Source organism: Corvus hawaiiensis, chromosome 3 (genome assembly GCF_020740725.1).
Source record: "Corvus hawaiiensis isolate bCorHaw1 chromosome 3, bCorHaw1.pri.cur, whole genome shotgun sequence".
NCBI lineage: Eukaryota > Metazoa > Chordata > Aves > Passeriformes > Corvidae > Corvus > Corvus hawaiiensis.
The window spans coordinates 22,988,203-23,014,501 of record NC_063215.1 but is presented as its reverse complement, the minus strand read 5'-3'; the positions used below and the strand labels follow the sequence as shown (position 1 = coordinate 23,014,501).

Sequence of the window (26,299 nt, the reverse complement as noted above, 5' to 3'; positions counted from 1 at the left end):
AAGGTGTGAAGTTATTTCTCTGTCTGCTTTGAACTTGGCACCTGCTGTTTTGCCTTCATGTCCTCCAGTTGTTATGGGGAAAAAAATCACCATACTTATGTGATGATTCTATAGAATAGAAGATATTTCATACCTTTAATCCTTCTTCTCATCCTTCTCAATACCCTGTCCAATTTGATTGTATTTCTTTAGGAGTGATGCAGGATGGAACTGCATTTATACCAAACTATTTGATCCTCATAGACTTGAAAAAAAATTGCTACTTGCTATGCAATTTGCATAATGTATTTCAAACTAATTTTTGAACTGCCTTCTCATATTTCTACGTTTTACCTGTAATTTACAGTTGTTCATATTGTCCTTGTTTAGATCAGCTTCATATTTTTTAAAGATACAAGAACACTTTCCATTTTCCTGACCTGTGCCACTATGTTGTAGTAGTCAAAAAATATATTTATATGATAGAAGGCCAAGTTCTAGGATACTATATACGAGTCTGATGACATATCTGACAGGCAAGAAAAATCTATCTGCGTGACCACTTCTACATCATTCTCAATAAATGACCTCCAGAGCAGTTATAATCGCACCACATCACAGTTTTCTTACAGCTCCTTTTCCCTTTCTGTCTGAGGATGGATTTTCTCAAAATGTTTGGTGCTGTGTTAACTTGCCAGGTATTTTCTAACATACAGAGCCCTAGGCACCCTAGAGAACATGCTGTCCATGTGCATGAGTTTATATTTACCAGTAGTTGAACAGTTGTGATTTCTGTTTCTACACTTGGAGCTGCTGCTCTCATCCTGTCCCTATATCCTCTTTCTACAAATATCTTTCATTTTTTAATTGCTGCTAGGGAAGTGTAGAGATGTAAGTTAAAGCATGATGAGCATTGTGACAGGAAGAAATATTCCTGTACTGGTCACAAAAATTGTGGTACCTTTATTTAAGTGCTTGGGTACTGTGCCAGATGATTTTCAGGAATGCATTTCTGTCAAGATATATTTGTGGATCTTACACAAAAAACATTTTTATAATGAACGTATATTGTGAAACTGTGGACAAAATGTATCAGACTTCAACAGGAAACAGATTTGAAAAAATCAGTCCTGCATGAGAGGCAAAATGTTAAAGAAAAACAGTGACTAACAAAACTTCCTAATCAAACCAGTGTTTAGGGTATAAAATTTACAGTATTTTAATATAGTATACTCCATTCAGTATGCAGAGATCATAAATGCCTGTGAATACCAGGTGAAACTTTACCTGGTATTGTTACAAGTTCAGACTTTAAATAACAGGGGAAGTGGTTGCTAAGAAGGTCTTACTTGGATGTCTTGGAGCATTCTGTATCCAAAATGAACACTTTACATAGAACTTGTGTACTTTCAGATGATCTGGTATGCCTAGATGTTCCAATAAGTTGTCATGCTCATGTAACAGGCTTTATTCTTAAAGCTGGGTCTTTTTTTTAAGACCTCAAATAGAAAACAATTTCCAAATGAAAAGTACCAGTACTTTTACCTCACCTGCGTGAATGATCGCACCAACATATGTGAATCCCTCGACTGAAACTGCTTTGGACTCTAACAAATTTCTTTCTGCATGGATGCTTTACTATCATTAATAAATTAATATAATATTTCCTAAATGAAAGGTTTATAAAAGTAGTCTGGTTTCGGTGCATATTATAGGGAACTTTTTTCCCTTCCATCTAGAATATGGTTTTAACATGTTTTCATTTGGAAACTGAACCTGAAGCAGGCATTTCATGGAGAAGAAGCACATTGTTTCATTGCTATTCTTAGTGTTCTTTTTGTGTCCTTTGCAGCACAATGTCCAGCAAATGAAATTCGTACAGAATCATCAGGAGTGATCCTCAGTCCAGGGTATCCAGGCACCTATCCCAATTCTCAGACGTGTTCTTGGACTATTAAGGTTGAGCCAGGATATAACATCTCCATTTTTGTAGAAATGTTTCAAAGTGAAAAGCAATTTGATGAGCTGGAGGTGTTTGATGGTAAGAGAGATTTAAATTCTATCTAATTACACAAGAACAAATATTGGGCGGAGTGAGCCTTGATTTCCAGTTGTTGGGTTCATAATGCAGTGATACTGAAACTTAAACTATGATTCAGAATTCCTATTACTTTTGCCTTAAATCTAAATCTATTAGCCAATGGAAGTTCTTATAGATGTATTCAAGGCAAAGAAGATTTTAAATTTTCTTAGGTATTGTTACAGGAGGAGCACTAACATCTGCAGCTTCCCTAGGAAAGTCACACGGTTTTCCATTTCCTGGGAAATGCATGGAGGTGTCTGAAAGGAGAAGTTAACATGCTGGTCCATAATGGTTCGTTTCTGCTGAAGAAGTGTTTTGGGGTTATAATTCCATTTGTCCAAATTAATAAAATTATTTGAGTCTAAATACTGAAATTTGAATTCAAATACTCTGTCTGCTTTTTCCATAGCATTAGCACACCAGTGCTGTTCACTGTTTGAATACACCACTGTTAAAGCATTTAACCATCTGTTTTGGGACAAAGAGCAGAGAAACTACCAAACCTCATGTTCTAGTGTTATTAATAGTCACCTCTCAAAGGGCCCTACTTAATTCTTATTTTCTACTACATTCTGAACTTATTATGACTTATTATGTTCTCACTGATTGACAAGGATAACTAGTCTCTGATTGTTCTTAAATATATTTTTATTCATTTAGAGACCATTATCATATCTTCCTTTATTAACCAAGAATATATTATAACTATGACAGAAATGATGAATATTCACTATGGGAGTTTCACAGCATGAAAAATATTAAAAGGTCCTATCTTTTGAGGTATCCAGGTATTCTTCTGAAACATTAAGTTTCTAATGTCTAAAATTGCTAATTTTTTCTTTCACTTTTTGGTAAAAAACATTCTAAAAAATCACAATATTTTTAATGCTTTTATAAATACCACTTCATTAGCATATTTTTTCTTCATAACATGTATGCTGGTCCAGGTGAGGTTAATGCAGAAAATAGTCTGCAAAAAATCTATTAAGACTTGCTTTTCCTCCATTCTATTTTGTATCAAAGACAGTATGTAGCATGACTGGAACTTTTCTAGTGGTCTGATCTCTTTGTTTTCTTTTGAGAAATTCTGTTGAAATGGCATAATTTTACTGATGTATATTTTTGTTTTCTTTCCTCTGAATTTAAATGTAATGAAACCAGATTATCAATAATAGATCTGAGAGGAGAGTTAATGTAGTTTCTACATTTTTAAGCCCTTTAATTTCATAGCATGAAATGATATTTTTACAAATTCATCCCTACTGCAGCTCTGCAGAAGCAATTTTTTCTACCACCTACCAGCAACCTTAAGTGAAAAAGATAATGGCATATTTATAACCTCTCAACTACAGTGTCGTGTAGAGATTCCTGAGCTAGCTCTCAACAATTTGATATTCAAATATGGCACATTGCAGTGCCTTGCAGAGATACTTGCTTGTGTCCCTGTGGCCACATTAGCAATGTGCTCTGCTGGACTAATTAGTTGTACATCTCAGCATGATGAGTTTTTGGAGGCAGAAGGCAATGCTGATGTGGCATGCTGCTTCCACTGATGGCTATAACTCAGACTCAAATGTTGGTGCATTTTGCAGCAAATATATGTCATATTGTGGGGCCTTGAGTGGTTTAAGACAGTGTACTTTATCTAGATTAGTAGAACTGCACTGATCTATCTATAATAGGTAAAGATACATCATCAAACTTTATGCAGAATCTGTATAAAGATTTGCAACACAAATTTTAAAGAATTAGGGTTGCTAAGGCACATGTCTCTGGTTGCCTTGTAAGGCAGCTTTGGAATGCAATCCACAGCAGGGACTACACCTACCTGACTGCACTGTACATTATGGTGCTTCAGTAGCTGGATGATGATCAGGACAGGCATCCAGTAACTGAGGTCACCGTGGTCAACTGGGTCAACAAGCCATTCCTACTTACCAGTCATACCCTTAGAAAATCCTACCTGGATTCTAAACCAGAGAAGCCATAAATGTTATATGAACATAATTATTAAAATATTTTGAACTTGAAAACACTGCATTCATACTATTTACACTTAACAGCATTCATTTAATACAGAAAATATTCTTCTTTTCTCTCTGAAATAAACCAAAACCTATCACTGAAAATAAAAGGAAATGTCAACTTTTATCTAATATTCAAGAGAACATCATATGACAGATCACCACACCAGAAGCTGAATATTTATTTCCTTATATAGACACACTCTGAAATAATAATTAAATAAATGTCAGTTTCAAGAAAAACTGAGTCATGCTGCTGACCTTCCTGAACACCATCTGAAGAGCTGACTGCTAGGTAAGGTACAGACACTAAAACTCAGCTCCAGGAAAAACAAAGCAAACTAAAAGACATTGAATCAATCCTCTGATCTCCCAATGACTAAAAAATGTGGTGTGGCATATGGTGCTGAAAACTAATTTCGTGATCACTAATAAGGATCACCTACCTATCACCTACCTCTTTGTAGGTAGTTTATTTGTAGAAGTCCCTTTTTTAGTCCCTTAATATGAGAATTTTGAAATAACATTTACATTCCAAACTGTAACAAGTGTATTAAACAGATTTACAAACCTAAAGTGAAGCTCAGAGTAACTGAGTTAAATGTCATCTTCTAAATAATTTTTTCAAGCAAAAACAGGAATTGACCCTAGCATCCCTTATCATTTATCCTACACTGTAACCATCAAACACTAACTCCTTAATATGATAAACAAACAAGTCATGAAGCATTTTGATGCGGGCATGCTGAGCAACCTATGCCTAAAACAATGCTTATTTGTTCTTATTTTGTATATGCATTCAGAATTTGTTAAGTAATACTTAGTTGTAGTATTGTCATTAGGGTGACTGAAATGCAGTTCCTAAGAACTGGGAGGTAATGTTAATATTTATGGTTTTGTGGCTTCCATAGCCTCCCTTTTGTACCTGAAATGTCCCAATAAGAAAATACACCTTTTTTATTGAACTGTATGGGGCTGACAACAATTGTATTCAACTTTTAGGTGTCATTTGATTCAGTTTTATTTTTGTATTCTCATGTAACATAAGAAGACCTGATCAGGCTGTAGCTGCTCAAACTCAGCAAAAAATGAATGAAGAAGCTCTTTATTTGTAATAGCAACTCTGACCAAGATAATGTTGGTTGAACATGGCTTTCTTAAAATTGAAAAAGCATGGAGCAAAAGACATAGTGAGCATATGGAAGGGAGTGGTTCAGCTGTAGAAAACATAACCTTCATATGGAGGAAAAAAATGACATTTCATGTTGTAGAAAGCTTCCAGTTGGAGATTGGATTGATATATGGATTTTTTTCTCTTTCATATATGTTGTTAGATAATTAGTCCTGAAATCATTATCTATGCCTCTAGGATTTTATTGTGGTTTAGGGCCAGGACACATTTTTTCAGCATCTTGTATTTACTGTAAATGTATATCTTTCTACACTAAAATGAAACTATAATAAACATATTAATTAACAGAACTGAGTCCTAGAGAAGTGTATAAATTTGTAGCACTTGTACATATCTGTATTCCACAGTGACATAGTGATGATCTTACATGTGACAGGTTTTTTTAGCTACTGTGTTCACTATGTAACATGGTGGTGTTTAAATTATGCAAGATGTACAATACCAAAGAATGTATACATTTGAAATGTGTATACAAAATAAATTTGTATACATATTTCTAACTCACTAGTTATAAAAAAGCTTAAATAAATAATAGATTTAAAAGGGCAAGGAGCAGAAACCCAACCTTATTCAATGTAATTGTGCCAAATAGAAATGAATATTTTTTTTTCAATCCACTACTTTTTTCAGTGTTTATGGTGAAATCACTAACTGCTTTATATTTCAATTTGTTTGTACCAAGATTTTTTTATCTTGGAAATATAAAACAATTATAGTGCTCTCTAGTGAAAACCTAAAACCAGATGGACAGCTTAAACAGATATATGCTAATTATTTCTCTGACAAGGATGTGTCAGGCTATTTCCTATTCTACCGTGTTCACATTCACAGGTGAGTTAAAATATGGAAAGAATTATTTAAACTCATAGTACTTTAAAACTTCAATAGTGTCTTAATTCCTCTCTGAAGGTTCTTCTGGGCAAAGCCCTTTACTGGTTGCTTTAAGTGGAAATCATACTGGGCAACTGAACTTCACAAGCAGAATGAATCAGCTGTATCTCCGCTGGTCAACTGATCATGCAACCAGCAAGAAAGGATTCAAGATCCGTTACTCCGGTAACTATTCATGCTTTCCATTAAATTATACTTTGTGGGTATACTGTTGTCCACCTATACTTAAAGCCATGACAACTGTTCAGCATCAAATAGAACTTGTAATATAATGTCTGTTTCTCTGAAGATAATTTATTATAATGTACATTTTAAGGATGTGTAATCATTCTATTGTAAGTTTAAGGTAAGCACAGAACTTGGTCTTTCCATTTTTTTCCAGTGTGCCAGAGATTTCCAGATTAATACTTCTTCAATTAATACTCCTCTTTGCACCTGTTCTCTTGTCTTATCAGACCTGGAGAGAGGCCTTTGAAATGTAGTGGTAGGGATAACCCTTAGATTTACACAGAAGTACTCAGACGTGAGAATTTTTGATCCTGAAATGCTGTGTGGTGCTTCAGCTGCAATTCAGTACACAATTACTAGGTTTACAATTTCGTAGAGTTGCAGTTCACAACTCTCATTACTGTGGTTTTCTTCATGTACAAATAAATGGAAAACTGGGGGGAGGGGGGGTGTGGAAATAAGCCCCTCATTTCTTCAATAGGCTTGAATGTTACCATTCAAGGTATGTCAATCATACCAGAATATCAATCTGGTATGGTGGTAACATGAAAATACATAAGTAGTCTATCTAAATAGTGCCAAAATTATCTCCCTTATTAATAATAAAAATTAAGAAGAAGCATACTGCAGTACTGGATTATATGTTATGTGTAGACATATTGACCCTTACTCATTTTGCAGCCTGTTTATGATGTTTCCACACATACATCTACAGACACATTGCTGCTAAAAGGCTTGGCTTAGAGATCATTTACATGATGTGAATAGTGTGTGTGAGAGATAAAGGTGATAATTGCTGTCATTAACATTTGCTTTTTCTCTGTTTGGACTTGATTAGCAATGTAAAGGTTGTGTGTGTTAATTTTGGTGGCTAATAATTGTCAGTATAAATTACGTAGAGAAAGGAATACTAAGAATGTTTTAGCAGAACATTTCATAAAGCACCAGGTATCTCCCATTTAGTCGTGCTCTTTGGGGAGACAGTTTTTGGGAAGCTCACTCCTTTTCTGTACCATCCATGCACTGCCTGTCTAATTTCTGGAAAGTTTCTCTTGTTACTGAAACATAAGATTAGGGATCAGCTCAGAGCATAATAATTATTGTTCAGGGGATTTAAAAACTAAGCAGAAACTGTGAGAAGTCAAGAAAAAAATCAGTCAATTAAAGCATTATCTTCACCTGCACCTTTGGATGATTACTACAGGCAAACTGAAGCTGAGGGATGGGGAAAGTTGTTTTCAAGCATACTGGAGATTTTTTCCATAGTAAAAAAGCAATTGCAGGACTTAATAGATGGATTGAGAGTGTGCAAGAGGGAACAAAGAGAACCTGTTGCATCAGAGTCCTCAAGTGCGGCAGTGAAGCGAGTGGGCTTTCAGTCATTAATTCAAAGTGAGGAAGTAATATCAGGGTTACATTAGTAGACTTAAGGTAAAGAATTTGTTTTGTAAGTATCAAATTATTAAGGAGACTAATTTTTGAGGAATGGGAAATTATTTTGTACTGTTGCATGTACACAAAACATGTTTTGCAGTACTGAAGAAGTGGTCTGTAATTGCTAGGCTCAATCATGGCACTAGCTATGACTAACAATAAAATTGGAGGACTGGAAACAGATATGCAATCCTTATGGCTACGTTTTAGGAACAAACAAGAGTTTAGCTTTTTCCGTTTCACTAACAGTCAGTGCCTCCCTTTTTCTCTAAACTTCTGTCCATTTTACATGACATTCAATTGAAATAATCAGCATAAAAGAAGAGTAACAGTGAGCAGCAGCATAAACAATTGGAATTGAATCCTAATGAGGGAGAGCAACATCATGAAAGTAGGAAAAATACAAGATCCCAAAAAGGCTATTGATACTGTGGCAGCTGTGACTAAGCCAGCAGGCTCCCTCATGATGAAGAACCTATTGAAATGTATTACTGCCCTCCCATAACCCTTCTCCAGCTATGTCTGTGCAGAAAATTTTGTAAAATGTGGTTTTGTCACAGCTAGATTTCACTTGTAGATACAAATTTTATTCACTGTTAGAAAGTGCTAGAAGCTTTTATGGGAATGCTTAGTATTTTCTTTAGCATACAACCTTAATTGTGTAAGCTGTTTGCTTATTATTAGTATGTTTGCTATCATGTAGTATAAGGCTTTTTGCTAAATCTCAGTAGAAAAAAGCTGTAGCATTACAGGAGATGGGTATTCTTTTAAAGGCTTTGACATATTATAGAGGCAATAGCATAGATTTTAGTCTAAATTATACATTTCCTAACTGCACTAATGCCTAGATATTAAATGGTCTCTTTCTTAATCTACAGAGTATCTGCATAGCATCCCTCAATTATTTATAACCCTACATGCACATTTCTATCCATGCAAGCTAGGGTAAAAGCATAACTAAGAAGAGGTAGATGATTTTTTTTCCCCAATTATTGGTAGAAGGAGATAAAGTGCACTACAGTACCTGGCATATCTGCTGGAAGCACGAGGACTTGGGAACAAGATGGGTACTTCATTTGCTACTTTTCAAGTTGACGTTGCCACTATAACATTTACAGGCTTTTGTTTAACTTTTGGTTAGTCATTCAAGAGTAAATAAATCAAGTGGTTACTTAGCTAATTTTTAATTTCCTGCCAATAGAACTATTTAACCTTGTGCCTTGGGTTAAAGTGGCCAGGTTTTTGTAGCGGGGGGGGATCCAAGTATGTCTTCTGTGAGAAGCTGTCAGAAGCTTCCTCCATGTCCAAAAGAATCAGGTCCAGCCAGTTCCAAGATGGACCCATGGTAGTAGTGGGATGGTGGTAGTGCCTTTGCAATAACATACTTTAAAAAAAAATATATATACTCAGCAGCAGCTAGAAGGAGTGAGAATACATGAGTGACAACTCTGCAGAAACCAAGGTCAGTGAAGATGGAGGGGGAAGAGGGTCTCCAGGTGCTGAAGCTGATTTTCCCCTGCAGCCCATGGTGAAGACCATAGTGAAGACAATGGTGAGTCAGGCTGTCACCCTGCAGCCCATCGAGGTGCATGGTGGAGCATATCCACCTGCAGCCCCTGGAGGATGCCATGACAGAGCAGGTGGATGCCTGAAAGAGGCTGTGAGCCTGTGGGAAATCCATGCTCCTGGCAGGACCTGTGGTCCCACAGAAAGAAGAGCCCTAGCTGGAGTAAATCTGCTGGCAGAACTTGTGACTCCATGGGGGACATGAACTGGAGCAGTCTGTTACTGAAAGACTGCAGCCTGTGGAAGGGACTCATGCTGGAGAAGATTCTGAAGAACGACAGTCTGCGAGAAGCACTCATATTGGAGAAGATCATGGAGGACTGTCTCTTGTGGGAGGGACCCATGCTGGAGCAGGATAAGAGTGTGAAGAGTACTCCCCCAAATGAGAAAGGAGCAGCAGAAACAACATGTGATGAACTGAGTGCAGCAGTGATTCCCCTTCCCCTGTGCCAAGGAATCTGGAGTGAAGTTGAGCCCTGTATTGCTCTTTAACCCTAACACACCACTAAGGCCCACCCAGCTGCTTGCTCACCCCCCTCCCACAGCAAGATACAGGATGGGGTAGAGAATCAGAAGAATAAAAGTGAGAACTTGTGGGATGAGATAAATAGGTAACATTTAATAGGTAAAACAAAAGCTGCACACACATTCAAATCAAAACAAGGAATTCATCCACCACTTCCCATTGACAGGAGTTCAGCCATTTCCAGGAGATCTTGCAGGGCTCCACCAGTCTTAACGGTGACTTGAACATAACTTGCAACCTTGGTCCTTCCTTCTTCTTCTCACAGCTTTTATTGTTGAGCATGACACCATATCTTATGGACTATGTCTTTGGTCAGTTGGGGTCAGCTGTCCCATCTGTGTCCCCTCCCAAATTCCTGTGCACCCCCAGCCTCCTTGCTGGTGGGGTGGTGTGAGAAGCAGAAAAGGCCTTGACTCAGTGTAAGCCCTGCTCAACAATAACATCCCTGTATTATCAGCACTGTTTACATCAGAAATCCAAAACACAGCCTCATATTAGTGCCTATGAAGAAAATGAACTGTATCCTAGACAAACCAGCATACCTGGTAAAAAAAGAGAGGAAGGGGAGGGCAGGTGGGGCAGAGACTTTTCAAAATTTAGTTTTATTTCTCATTATCTTACTCTGATCTGATTGGTAAAAAATTAAATTAATTTCCCCAAGTCAAGTCTGTTTTGCCCATGAAAGTAACAGCTGAGTGATCTCTCCCTGTCCCTTTTGCAGCCCACAAGCCTTTTGTTATATTTTCTCTCCCCTGTGCAGCTGAGAAGGGGAGGGATTCAGCGGCTTTGATGTGTACCTGGCATCTAGCCAGGATTAATACAGCACACCTTTATCATGCTCTTTTAACCTGATATGTTATTGCAAGAACCCTAATTCTTCACTGTTCATTTGTTATTTTTAAGCTTTGGACATGTTAAACAAGTGTTCCTACTCTCTCTCTATTTCAATTTACAATAAAAGAATATTGATTCGTTTGTGTTTACATTTCCCAGTAGATGGCTAGAAGTGACAAGGGAACTATGTGAAGAAGTTCATCAGACTCTGTATAATTGTTTCTTCTCTGATTCACAAACTTTTAGGTGGTGATTTGCACAGCAGGAAGGTCACAGTGGAGGTTTATACAGTACCGTGAATCAAGAAAAATAGGCAGGACGATTTATAAATGTTGAAACACCAGCAAGAATAGCTGTCATATAAATAGCAGGTTATTTAAGCAGATATTTAATTTTTGAAGGGGCAGGCATTGACAATTATATCACTAAAGAGGGAATAGGCCTTTACAAGTTTGTCTTGTCTTTTCATGTTGTTTATTTGTTAGATTTAAAATAAAATGCAAAAGAAAAAGAGTGACAGCCTGATCCCTTTTTGTTGCTTGGTTGAGTATTGTTCTCCATTTTGATCCTGTACATTGCAAAGTGAAAAACCACATATGGAATGGAAGGTCCATTAATTAAGAAAATTGTTTAGTAATCAGAAAAGGTATATTTAGTTTTCTTGTGTGACCTTAACCTACTCACTTAAGCCAGTGTCCAATTTCTTATCTATAAAGTGAGTATGACAGTAGCTCTCTACTACATCGGATATTTAAACAATAGCAGCACAAAGACATAAGATTCCCCAGTAATATGGTGATGAGGACAATTAAGTATCCAAAAGGGAAAGTTATAAGGAAGCAGTATAGTAAGCTGAGACTTTTTATCTCTCAACATAAAATCTAGCATGTAAGCTAAACAAAGCACTGTGGGATTTGAAGGAACGTTTTTCGTTTATTTATTATTTCAAAGATAGTACTGTTTCTGTGAATAGTTATAAATATCTTCTTCATATTAGTTTTTTGACTACTGATCAAAGATACTTCTGGGAAATCAAGTCCTTTGCTAAAATAAATTATTTGATAAAATTTTTTATTATTCAATGTAGAGACTGAGTTCCACAAAATATCTGGGGGGGGTTGGACATTGAGTTTAAAAGAATTTTAATTTTTAACTGGGAGTCATTTAATTGAACTTCCCTGAGACAGAGTGTCTCAAACAGCAAAAAAACCTCTCAGCAGAAATGTTTAAAAGTTCCAGCTATTAAGAGAATATGCTTTATTAGAAGGAAGAGTGTGGTCCTGCAAATGCAAGATCAGTGTTTATCTGTGTTGTTGTCCACACATCCATTGTCTACTGATATGTGATTTAGCTGGAAGCTATTATCTTGTTGGCGTTCAGTTGCAAATTACAAATGCTCTGATGTTAAGTGAGCTGAATGTTTTGATTATAAGTGAGCTGAAAATGTTCAGTATGTTTCCTTGCAAAATACACTGTTATCTAAGTGGTCTTGAAAGAATGTGGACGATATGTCGTTTGGAAAAGTAAATTAAATATATGACAGTAAAGTTACTTCAGTCACTGGAAAGGTCATAAAAGTTTATCACATTCTGTGGTAAAACATTGTCATTCCTAGATGACAGCACTCCTGTGTCATTACACCTATTTCAGCTAAGCCTCATGAGATTCCAGGACAGAGTCCCCTTTCAGAAACTGGCTGGGAAAAGACCAGCATTTTATCACAGTGGTCCTTGACACAAGGCTGCAGTATTTTATGAGTTCATGGTATGGATTTCTGCTTAAGCTCAAAATTTTCAGTTGACAGTGGCTGCAGTTTTCAGTCTGGCATTCTTCAAGTATTTGCTTACACTTCAGGTCTTCAGACATTTATTTATTGCTTTGTGTTCATATGTTCATATGTCAGTTCCTGATCCTAGAAGTTGTGTGTGCTTTATCCTGGGCTCTGAAGGGAGTTCAGTTTAAAGAACAAATTAAAAATTACTACACTATAGATTAAGAAAGGAATTGTATCTGAATTTACCACTATTCCTTTACTGTATCAACATGTGTACTTTCAGAGTTGTAAAATAAAAAATTTTCAGAATTTTTAGATAGTCTGCTTAAAATGCTTTTCTTCATTTCATGCTATCTATAGCTTTAGATACATTTTTTTGAGTATCACCCTTTTCTATACATATTATGCAGCCTTGGCAGCACAAAATACTGTAGTTTTAGTAGGACCTTTACATGGATGTGGATTATAGGCAGTGCTTGCCTGTAACCTCGTTGTTGGCTTCTGACTTACTACTAGACTACTGCCACTACTTTAAAATGTCATTAATAAACATTTCTGTAAGAGTGGAAGATGGTTCTGATCTATGTTAAATAACTGTTTTAAACATAAGTTATCCAAACATATATGGTTTGCATCACAAAATGCATGTTACAGGTTTCAGAGACACTATTAACAGTCATGAAACTGTAAAGTTTGGTACTCTGGGAGCACAGCCTCTTTCTGATATGTGGAATCTTTTCTGTACTGCTATCTGGTGAACTGTTCATTGTACTTCAAGGAATCCACCTCACTTCATGTAGTCCCATTCACCATACTTTTTTGTCCCAAACCTTATACTCATTCTGGTCAAAGTACCTTTGCTAAGACAGTCTAGCTGTGTTCCCCAAACCTTCTTTCTGTCACCCTTTATCCACCCCTCTCTACAAATCACAGTCTACTTTTAGTGGAAAACATAAGATTTTTCTTTAACCAGCTTTTATCTATTTTCTTTCCCATCTAGCTTACCATCTTAATTTCCCTTGCTTCCTCTTTACAATGACTCCCCTAATTTGTTATCCTGCTCCTTCCTTTCTTCTGTCCCTGATCTTCTCTTTGTCTCCCACTAGTCAATTTCATTTGATTTTATGATTTTTTCTTTCTAGTTTCTTTCCCCGAATCATATTTTACTCTGAACACAATCTCAGTCTCTGATGCATCAATCCTTTTGGTGCCACTTCAAACAGCTAACCAAATCCTTCTCTTTCTGTCATTTTCACCCCTTTCTCCTGGCCTCCAATGCCTCCCTTACTATTTCTTATCTCTTTGCACAATCTGTCATGGCTGTTCTTCTTCACGGCTCTTAAATCAGCACCTTTGTGTCAAATATTCTTTCTCTTTTTTCTCCAGTTATAACCTCTCTATCCTGTCAAACACATCCTATCATTTTATATTCACACTTAAACATCTGCCTTTAACTTTCACAATGGCAGATGCCCACAAAGCTTTACCAAGACATCTCAGTTCCCAGATCTCCTCTTGCCTATTTCCTCCAGGTCCATGCAGCTGCTGCCACTCACTCATCTTGGATTGTCAGGAAAAGTAAGCATTAGTAACAGTAGGTTGAAGAGATGATTGAAAGCAGCAACTATACAGGAGTCATCAAGGTGTCTGGGAAAGGAGGATATAGTCTTCTGTAGAAGATCTGCAACAATAAACTTTAGAAATTAAGTATTTTTAAAGGGTTGTTGGAGTAAATTCTGAGTCATATTGCTGTTTTGTCTCCCTCCTTGTTTTCTTCTACCAGTTTCTTAGTTCAAAAGATTTTTTTTGCTTTACTTTTTCCCGAACACCACTTGATTCACTGGACTTTGGGCTCAAGACATTATTAATTGTTACAACATAAGCAACAATTATGACTGATAAATTTCCCCTTTGGATCTGTCTTGGGGTGACCTTATGATGTGTATCCCATATCGCTGCCTATGCCCAGAAATTAATTATTGGCCTTTCTATGCCTCTGAACTGAGCCTGAGAGGGGGAAGAAAAAACTGAGCAAAACTTTCTCAAAGCAGTTTGAAACTTGTTCAAGGTCACATAAAGATAGCAGGTTCTTTTTCCCAGCTGGGGCAGGGGGAGTGAGGAAGCACCCGGCTTGCAGTTTTTCCAGTCAGCTTTTGGCCAGTTTTTTCCAGTTTCTTGTTCTCTGGAGAGAGGCTGAGAGTTGAACTTTTCCTTCTCTGGAATTTCGGATTTTCTCCCTTTTCTACTGGACTGCCTGATTGCTGTAACATCAGAGCACATCAGGAGGACTTTCCACCGGGCACAGAGGGCCTGGCCCTGGGCCAAGCCCCAGCTCCGAGGAGACCAAAGGGAGGACTCGAACACTTTCCCAGGTTTTTCCTCTACAGCGAAAGATTTTACCATTTAACATTATTTTCCATTCCCGTGTGTTTGTTAAATAAATAGTTTTATCTTCTTCACTTTCCTTCGAGGAAAATTTATTTTTTTTTCCCGAACCTGGTGGGGGGAGGGGTGGTTGTGCCTTCTCTCAGAGGATATATATATATTTCTAAATTTGGCCAAACCGGAACAGGATCCCAAGGAAATTTTCAGTATTTCAACATCATTCTGTGTAATTCAGCAGCCTGACTGTTCCATATTTCATGCCATTTTAAAGCTATTCTCTCTGGGTGTTCATATATATTTATTGTTGTAATTAGCCACAGCTAAAACATGGTAATAAATACCCTGGCAACTAGAACACAAAGTTTAACCTTTTATGCTAAAAATCTTGTTATGAGTAAAAAACCCTATGCTTTTATGTCTAGCCAAGAATTTACTGTTAGAATAACTGAATGTTAGCAGTTTAATAAAAGAATTACTAGTTCAGATTAAATGATTATAGGAGGAGATAGAAAAAAGAAGACATGAAAGGTACTATACAGAAAAACAGTATGGTTAGAATTGGTATACAGTATTAGTGGGCTACAGACAAATATTTTCTGTCTAGAATTGCAGTACTGATGTAATAAATTTGGAATTTTGTCTGAATTGAATATTTTGTTTATGGCTCACCTGCTATTCTTAAGATCTAGGATATTTAAAATTAAATAGCACTTACTGGAGCTGATTTTAGAGATCTTAATCTGCTTGTTTTGCAATAACAATATTACTTATTCTTCAATATGTCAAAAGGAAAATTAAAGCCATGTTTATTGTGTTTCTTTAAATGTCAAGTCCCCTTTTAAACAGTAATTTGATAAGTAATGTAATTTAATTAGGCATGCAAGTGAGTGTCACCATGCTTATAAAGGACACAGCATGGCCCCAAACAATTCTTTTACTGGACCATCTTGGCTTATTAATTTTCATTCTGGTTTTATTTTTTTCCTTTATGATTTAGTGGGGTTTTTTTTCAAATAATCTCCAAGTGAAAGAATGTATAGAAATAACATTTCAAGTAGAAATAATGTTGCTTAATTGAGAACTATATAATACAATTCCAACAGATGACAACATTTTTCAGCATCTTTAATGTTGGACTTAGCTTTACTGCTTATGTTGGGTGTTATTGCTTAGAAATATTGACTTTGATATACTCCATCTAAATCTAGACATTTAAAGGAAACATTTCAGTTAGGAATATTATCAACTCTATGACCTCTGTCAATGAACAAAAACATTATTCTTTAGGTGGTAATTGATACCACAGGTGCGCCTTAAGGTGACAAAATACACATTAAAAATAAAAATTAAAAAATAGAGCTAGATATTGAAAGCTGTATACCAAAATCTATATGCGCTTGTGAAAACAAAACAAAATGACTTCTACTGGATAATTGTCTACAGAAGATAAAATGAACATCACGGTATACCTAAGATACACTTCAGTATGATGGAGGGAGTATTCTAACAGTAGTTGCAGTCTCAGTGTCTTTGGTATTGACATTTAGTTCTCATTGGAGCTCAACACGGTCTTCCCTGTGAAGAATGTTCATAGGCTCATTTCAGCAGTGGATGTTCAGTCAGGTTTATTTTCAGCAAGCCATGGTCCTGCCATGCTGCTTCTGAAAAGATAATGTCAGTAAGCTTGACATGGTGCATACCTGCTTCAGTACGTAGTGACTTGTGCTTCAGTGTGGAGTCCAGGTAATTAATCATATTGCTTTTATCCAGGGATAAATGTTTGCATTCTACAAACAGATTTATGTTATACTCTGCATATAGTGTGTCAAACTATACTGTACTACTGCTTGATCTGAGTCTAGATCAAGTACCCATATTCCATCCTTACAGACAGATCCTGCAACCTTATTTTAAAAGATGGTTTTCATTACTCACTTTTGACACAAAAAAAAAATTGTACCTTTTTTACTTACTCAGCACATATCTAATAATTTCCATTTATATGTCACAGGTCCTCGAGTACCATACTAGTCATGAAAACCTCTCTGCAGAAAATATTAGTAGAGTAGTGATTAAAGTTTATCAAGGTTTACTTTCATTTCAAAACTGAAACAGGTGCATTCTATCTTACTTCATATGAAGTGTAAATTCAACATTTAAGAATTTACACTCAGTTAAGTTACATTATTTTCATAAAAAATAATATAATTGCCAAGTAATATCTTTGTGAGAACATGTACAAAAAAAAGCCTCATTTCAATCTGAAAAAATACATCTGAAGAATCAGTGTACTGTAATTTGCCTTATAAATTTTTAACGTATTTGACAAAATGTTTAAACTTTGACTTAGATGTCTAAGTGCACTGAATTTTTTAATAAAGCTGCATAATTGGTTTTGCATAGTGTGTAGCTCAAAGAATAACTTTGTATCTATAAAGTTATCAGATTTGAAGTAGACTTTACTAAGTGTGAGCGAACTTACTGAACATTCAATATGCTTCATGATTGTAGCTTCCTTATATGCAGTAATATAAACTGGTTTGTGATTATAAATTTTGGGTTTGAACTTGTTTCTTTATAAGTAGTCTGAATCTTCATTGAGGATTCCAAAAGTACTGTAAAGGTTTCAGTATTAATTTTAGTGGTATTCAAATTTTTCTCATATAATAAATAATCTTAATTTTGTACATTAAGGGCATTTGATTTGTTTTTAATAATGTCAATTTTTTTGATGTTTAGCTCCTTATTGCAGTTTAAACCCTACCTTGAGGAATGGTGGAATTATAAATAAAACAGGTGGTCCTGCTGGAAGCAAAGTTCGCTATTATTGCAAACCTGGGTATAGAATGATTGGTCACAACAATGCGACGTGCAGGCGCCATCAAAATGGCATGTACCAGTGGGATTCTCCTGTGCCAATCTGCCACGGTAAGGTACTGCTTTCTTCTTGAGTAGGCTTCTATAATTTCATTGCAAGGCTATTTCACAAAACAGAGATACAACATTGTCAATAGTTCTGTATGCCAAGAGAGACACTGACATCATGACCTGATCCAAACACCTATTGACTTGTGTATTTCATGTGTGAAGAATTGAAGTATTAAGAACTATTCATGCAGTCAAATACAGGCCAAATGAAAAATATGTTTTCAATACTTTTTCTTTAGTAATGTACATACCTATAAACAGACCACAGGTCATTATATTGTATTACAGAACATTTTGTAAAATTCAGTAGTTATAAGGAATTACTTTATTATTTTAGAAAATCACTTCATAACCAGTGCTTTAAAGACATAATCTGTAACTTCTTTTCTCTCCCTCTCTTTTTTTTCTTTTTGAATATCCTGAAGCTGAAACAGGGTCTATTTTAGCTTGCTGCTCTTGGTAAGAGTAGTTACTGTTTGTCAAACGTATATGCCCCATCCCTGGAAGTGTTCAAGGCCAGGTTGGATGGGGCTCTGAGCAACCTGGTCTAGTGAAAGGTATCCCTGCCCATGACAGGGGTTTGGAACCAGATGGTCTTTAATGTCCCTTCCAACCCAAGCTATTCTATGATTCTGTGATAATATCAGGGACCTGGGGAAGAGGAATAAGGCTGCAAATTCTATCCATATCATATATGGCCTATTGTAACTTGTGTCTGCTTCTAGTCTGCTAGATACAGAATGAAATTATGATAGCACTCGTATTTAAGAACATGATTTGATTAACACTTGCATTTGCTTGTTTTTAACTTTGTAAGACATTAACATCAGTTTTCCATGTCTCCTTCAAGAAAATATTTTGCTTGATGTTCCATCAGTGATGGTTCAGATATTTCTAAAAAGACCATAAGATGGGAGTTCTCTTTTGTGAATTACAAAAAAAAAAAAAAAAAGGCCAGCTGAGATTTGGCATGATGCTTTTCTGTTGGGACCTATTTTGCTGGCTAGCTGGCAGGTGTCTTTTCTCAAAAGGTACTGAAATTTTGGCATTTTAATCTGCAGCTCAATCACTCTAAGCATGTGAGGATAGAGACAGTATTCTGTGTGTACTTGTTAGACTAGGGGAGTTTGGCCCATAAACTTTAGGAGGCCCTATATTATACTTCTCTCTGGAATTTAGGATCTCGTGATTCCTCAGCTGTCAGAAATTCTGTGCAAATATATCCCTTATCTTTCTACCACTCATCTATCCAGACGAGATTAGCCTGCTACTGCTATTTCCACTATTCAACCAAATAGCACAGTTCTGTATAATGAAAATATGATCCAGCACTTAAAATTTCTTAAATAGTCTGATATTTTTCATAGTTTCTTTTTTTTAGAATGGTCTAATGTTAAGTGTGGCTTTTTACATTTCTAGTTTTTATATTTTATGTTCACATTTTTGTGTTCACAATGGCAGAGAAAGTGTTTGAAATTTGCCATTCTAACCTTGAAAATTATGTCCAAACATAATTAGGTGTGTGAATGGAGAAAAAAGTTCTTTGCACAATTTAAGAAGAAAGTCCCCACTTTTAAGGACAGAACAGAATTCACAGAAAGGAGAAGGAAAAATGTACAGATGTGTGCAGGACTTGACATAACGTCCCAGGACTTGATAGTGGATAACCAGGAGTCAAAGAGTCTCAGAAAGTAATAGATTCTGAACAGAACTTAAGCAAACTGAAGAAAATCCTAAAACACTTCAGATACTGTGTCTGCCTGTATTTCATCACTATGTGCAAGAAGGAGCTTTGATATTTTAGCAATCTAGCTTGTTCACAAATAATTTTTTCTTGAATTTTAAGCTGTATTTATAATTTCACCAATGTATGTGGCTGCGGGTGTGTAGATTTCTCTAAATATAGGGAGAAAAAATATTTACAAGATAAGGTGTTTAATCTTTACTATAAATTTCTTATAAATGTAAGATTCCTCATTTTAATATATAACTTTACAACTCTGGCACAATTATTCCAACTTGTATGTCTGAGTGAGGCATATGTTTTTCAAAAAACTGTGAAATGGAGAGCATATTTCAAAATTTATTCAGTATGCTTTCTCTTTGAAAATTAATTAAACTTACACATTTGGTCCAGCTCATGGATTTCGTTATAGGATCTTTCTAAATAAAAATGCCTTTGATTAGTTCAGAAATTTCTGTAAAACCACTCCTGCAGGGTTACATTTGTAATTAATAAGTTGGCTGTGTCAGATTAATTTTTGAAATCAAGTTTGATCATACTATCAAAAAGAGGAATTATTTTTTGCATATCTATTACAACAACATCTAATTTGAATATGAACACATCTAATATGAGTTAATCTGATAGGGTCAGAAGATATTTTCAATTCCAGTCTTCTCAAATGCAAATGCTTGTAATAATGTCCTGAATGCTGTATAAAGAACTTGACTCCTATCTAGGAAATTAGAACTTACTGTTATTGCTTTTATTTCATTTGTGAAGTGAAAAGAGAAACATGAGTCATATTGCATTCAAAATAGATATGGAGAGAAATTAACAATTATATAATAACAGAAAGCTGCTGAGAGGAAATAGTAAGGCCCCAGTAACAACACTGACAATGACATATGTCATCTTTGCCACTGATTATCCTAGGTGTAGATTGCTGTGCTGGGGTAGAAAAGGAAGAGAAGACTGAGGCTGGGGATTAAGAGATGATAAGAGAAAATATAAGAAAAGCTTGGCAAGAAGAGCAGTTGGAATGAAAAACTGAAAGCAAGTTGTCAGGTTCAATATGGCTCAACAGTGCTGGGTTGCAGGAGTCTGGAGGCTGAGACATGGTACCAGAAAGAGTGCAACAGAGTGGCCGTGTTCATCTGGCAGGCATGAGCAAATGCCCCTCTTTATCCCACCTCTTCTTCCTATACAGGACTCAGCTTTTGACTCTGTTCTTCCTGATTTATCCCACTCATTCTTAAAAGAGCTAAAAATAATTTTAAAGAGCCTTGAAAAACCCTTGGCCGCTTTTCACTGTTTGAATTACTCCCTAGTAGGTTTAGAAAAGAAAACTGGAGGTACCTACTTTAAGGAAGTTCTCATCTGGATTGTAAGTTCTTGGAAAGCCTCAATATCTGTGACACAGTAATGACAAAAATATATCTGATGCCAACAGTTCCTTCTTAAAATCCTGATTCTGGGTACTGCCATTATGGATACCTCTGTGCTTGAAGTGCATAAATGTACATTGTGGAGCTAGAGACCTTTGTACGTTTTGCTGTACTGAAAAAAAGATTATTACAGGACCATGACTGTATTCCATGTCTACACTGGGAGACTGGGCTTGAAAATACCCATTTACAGTTTGCACAAGACCTATGACTCTGAGGCCACCAAACTACTTCCTCATAAAATTAGGTGTTCTGTGGTTTTGGGCATGGAATTAAACTTGGACCTTTTGCCTTTTTGGTAAACGTTGCTATGCACAAATGTCCCTCCTTAGCGCACAGTCTTAAAAATGTGAGGTAAGTAGCAGATTAAAAATACCAAATTCCAGCTACTTCTTATAGATCAGTGACCATATTTCAGAATATAAAACAATAAATATATTATGCTAGACTAAAAAAGCCCAGAAATTTAAGGGGAAACCTGGTAACAATCTTTTAATAAGCTAAAAGTAGTTCCAGAGATGAATGAAATAATGAATCTGTGTTCTTTCTAGATAGAGGAATTACAGCTGACCTTACTTTAACAGGATCCTAAGTTAGGTTTTTCTTTATTTTTTTATTCTTTTCTCAGAGGGGCTAGTGAAATACTGGAATAGTTTGCCTGTGGAGAGTGTGAAATTTTCATTATTGGAGGTCTTTCAAGAACAAATTAGATCAAGATTGGTGGAGTTGTGATAGGAGAATAGACTATATGACTGCTCATAACAGTCTGGTTTTTTTTAATACCCCCAGCCCTGTTTTCACTTTCTTTTTTATTTCCATATGTATTCAAGTCTGAGAATTGTCAATGCTCTCTCTGATGTTTCCAACTGGATATCTTGCACATAAGCCACTCAGCATGTTTTTGTTTTGAATCCTACTTTTAGGAACTTCTCTGTTTCTAACTTTTTTTTGGGGGGTATTTAAATGCTTTTTCCAGCACTATGTTCAATGCCAGAAACAGGTCACTGAATGATAAATGCTTGTGGATTAACTTTGAGTTTATTTTCATATGCTGGAAAATCCCTAATGTCTGACTGTAATGCACTCCCCAGCTTCATTTCTATATGCAAAGAAATTATGTGCTTTGAATATAAAAAATATGTAAGTATCTTACTGGAATACAGGTCTATAGATACTTTAAAGGACTGCCATAAACCTTAAATTTACTGGTTTTGATAAGAAAAAAATGCAAGTATGCCATCTAGAACATGAAAGAGGAATTAAAACTATGTCTCAGTTTCTATGTAAAAGGCTTTTCCACTTGCATTGGAAGAAGTATATTTTTCTGCTGTGCAAGATAATAGATACAATTAAGGCTGACTTATATTTTTAACACTCTGAATGCACATCTCCCAGCTGGAACCTGTCAGTCTCATCTAACCACTGACCTAAGAAGCATGCTGACAGTTCCTCAAGTCAGAAGATTTTCTCACACTATTCTTAATTGTTTAACGATCATGTGGGAAGCTGAGAACTTAAAAATACTTAGTTGGGGCACAGTAGTGTTACTGTTTCCACTGTCCAAAGAAAATATGCCATTTTAGTCAGTTTGGTTCAGCTTACTTTACTTTAAATAAGTCAAAGTACTTGCTATTTAGTGAAATTGTCCTTGCTGTTATGTTTTGTTTGAACACTGCTGTCTAAAAGCTTTTAGCAGCCTCCATAAATTTGTAGCAACAGGAATATTTCTTTCCAATCCCAGTTTCTGGGAGAGAAGCATACAAAAAATAAACACATAAGACTCTAACTGGAACAGTGCCAGAATGCCCAAACTGCTTTTATGATAAGTAGCTAAAGCAGCAGTGAGAAAAGCCTGACAAGTGTAGTAGTACAAGATTCAGCAACTGAGGAAAGAAGGAATACAGTAAGAGCTGAGGTACACACTGAGAATGAAAGTGCTGACGTGTGACAGGTAAGCATAGATTTTGAGGTGCTTTAGCATACTGGCATTGCATCAGACCTGACATAACTGAGAGGCCCACCTGTGTGTGACCAGGCATTGTACATTTTTTTTCCTTAAAATAACGTGCACATAAGAGCTACTCAGTCTTGAATTTTTCAGTGAGTCTCTGGAAAGGTTATTGCTAAAGGTGAAGAACAATGCTGACAGAATTATTACCTTCAACCATGAACTGAAAAGACCTGGATTGGTTTGTTGGGGTTTGGTATTTTTGTCTTGTTTTCAAATGGCATAATAAAATCTTCTTGCTCCACTAAGGTATTTGAAGTTAATCCATGTATGGAGTATTTAGAGGGAAATAAAATAAGGTCCACCTGTATACATAGATGGGCACATACATGGGATGGGTGGATAGACTCTTAGTTTTGAATTTTGGTTTTATACAATTAAATGTATGCACACTTAACAAAGAGATTGTTGTTTCGATATCAGAAAGGAAACCGGAAAACATTTTCAAGAAGTTAAATCTTAACCAAAAGCATTCAGACACATTGTCACAAGACAGAAGAGAACTGTAAGGCATGTTAGGACGAGTGGAGGCATAGTGCAAGACACTGGGAACACTGAAGCCTTTCACAGTAACCATGACTTGAAATGCATTGGCATTTTTATGATATACTAGAGTGTGAGTTTAACTTTCCATCAATTCATAATGTAGACAAACATTTTGCAAGTATTGCTTGCCTGACACAAGATCAGTCAGCTGATGCTTAGGGCTGATAGCATTTAACCAGATACACCTATGCTGGCTGTTTTGAGTACCAGAGACCTGAAAAACTGCCACTCCTGCTGTGGTCAGCTTGTGGAGAATGACTTCTAATATAAAGATCTGCTCCCAGAAGCTGCAGAACTTGCTATTATCCTTCCCTTTCTCCACTTTCCCTAACACGATTCAGAGCAGTAGAAGTGGACCTCCAGAACCCCTTCCTTATCACTTCCCTACCTTTTCTGTCCCACTACTACTCCTTCCACTGGCAGGAGGCTCAGCCCCTACCCAGTGATGGGGAAATACTCAATTTTCATAGGAGAACAGTTTTGGTTAGGATAAAAAAAATGCCAAGAAGTTGTGTTACAAAGGAAGCAGCTTATTTTGGAACATTCCTATAGTTCCACTTCTGTTAGCAATATGACAAATTCCACAGAAATGAACTAATCATTCATCATTTAATAGTGGTTATATCTCCTCATTGTAATCATATTCAAAGTACCGTGTTGTATTTAATTTAAATGCATCAACTGTGATAACTTGGAAACACTGCAAACAAATTTGAGAGTTGTGTTTATGGTACCATGAGGATGTGTTCTGAAATGAATCATTTACATTGAATTGGGCAAATGGTGATAAAAACTAGATTTTAAAAAAAAAATACTTATCTTCACCTCTGAAACAGACGTTAGACAAAGGCTGTTATTTCTTCTTTAGAAATATATTTATTTATTTTTATTTTAAAATATTAAAATATTGAATTGCTTCTTACCATTGACTGCATATAAGGAAAAATACTTTCATTTTTAAAACTTCACTTTTTATTATTAAATATTTAAAAATGAAAGCTTCAAAGCTGAATTTTATTCAGTGTATTTACTGACGAGCAGTAAACTGGATGCCAGACTCTGAGTAGCTTGCGATTCTTGTACACACATACACATACTGGCTTATAAGAACTCATGCAATAGATTCATTGTAATAATTTGATAGGTAGCCTGCTCCAAGTTGCCATTTTGCAGAAAGTGACATTCTTTCCGAGATCATAATGACTTTCCCTTCAGAGGAGCTGTGGAGCAAAAATAAAGTCTTTACCAGCTTTAGTAACTTGTTAAAGGACCTAGAGTTAATATCTGTACATAAATAACTACTTTAAAATAAAGCATAGCATTAAAAGAAATAGCAAAAAAAAATTTATTATCAAGAGCCAAGGACCTGAGAAGTCAGATGACAGAAGGCAATCTTGGCTTGGAAACCTTTCCTTAAAGTGACTGAAATAGACATTTTTATAATTATACTCTGCCCTAAAATTTTATATTATGAGATACTGTTAAAGGAGCTCTGGTTAAATAAATTACTAAATAAACCTAAAAAACCACCCTAGATGCTACTCAAACTTCAATAATTTGACGGCAAATTAAACCTTGTGCTCTTGAAAGGAAAACTCTTCATTTGGAGTTAAATTCAGAAGGAGAAAAAAAAAGTGAAAATAATTCAGTTAATAATTCCCTAAATGATGTGGAAAATTGATAAACCTAGATTCACATAATATTTAACATTCTGAAACAAATAAGTCAAATATGTAAATAAGGGTTAAAATATCTGAATAATGTCCTTAAGTGGAACTCTGCTGTGTCTAGTCATATATTTGGTTGCTTTTCTCATCAGACAAAAAATGTTAAATCTTTAATAGCATTGTTTTAAATGCATAGAACAAAGAAACATGAAGTATATGAACAAACTACGATGAAGTAGTGCAGGAGAGAATAGAACAGTCTACTAGAAAGCAATTAAGAGTTTTTCAGTTCATTGCTTCTTGGACCAAATCACTTTGGACATTTACTTGATTTTTTTCTCTAGCAAATAAAACGTTGCCCTTAACCTGTGTTTAAAATTCTCTCTCTGCAGTGATTGTATTAAACTAAGTAAATATTTATAAAATGTTTGTCTATGTAAGATGCACTTCTAAGTTTTTATCAATATTTTAAATACTGTTACATTTATCTGAATGTTGCAAATATGATGGAAAATTAATTTCAATTGTTATAAATGGAATTGTCAAAATTACTAATCTATGTTTCTTATTTCAGTGGTGGGACAATATTTTAAAGATATATGTGATAAAATTCTGATCCTTCATATTTTTCTTTCCTTTCTTTTCAGCTGTATCTTGTGGCATTCCTGACTCCCCTGGGAACGGTTCAGTTATAGGTAATGAATTCACTTTGGGCAGTAGATTGATATATGAATGTAATGAGGGCTTCAAGCTGGAATCTAGTCAGCAAGCAACAGCAGTGTGTCAAGAAGATGGATTATGGAGCAACAAAGGGAGGCCGCCTGTTTGCAAATGTAAGTGGGCATGTATTTCTCGAGAATATTTCTCCTGAACTTTCTCAGGAATATCTTCACTGCTGATGTTTAGGTTTTATGTATGCATAAGCCCTGAAGTGGCCATTCAGGAATGCATCATCATTTATCATGTAGTAAAGTAGAAGAGGCCAATAAATTTGTTTAATTTAAAAAAAAAAATCTTTATCTTCTTCAAAACATCTGAATTAAAATTGTTAGATAATTAAATT

General features: G+C 35.7%; 1 protein-coding gene across 2 annotated transcripts in view; it reads left to right on the top strand.

Moving 5' to 3' along the window:
• CSMD1 (CUB and Sushi multiple domains 1) overlaps positions 1 to 26,299 on the top strand; it is a 1,116,955-nt gene that overhangs the window by 1,015,587 nt on the left and 75,069 nt on the right. For both annotated transcript variants that reach the window (XM_048295968.1, XM_048295967.1), the window contains exons 47-50: positions 1,832 to 2,020; positions 6,188 to 6,334; positions 17,656 to 17,844; positions 25,884 to 26,069. In XM_048295968.1, coding sequence (XP_048151925.1) covers positions 1,832 to 2,020; positions 6,188 to 6,334; positions 17,656 to 17,844; positions 25,884 to 26,069 — 711 coding nt within the window. The remainder of the gene's footprint in view (positions 1 to 1,831; positions 2,021 to 6,187; positions 6,335 to 17,655; positions 17,845 to 25,883; positions 26,070 to 26,299) is intronic.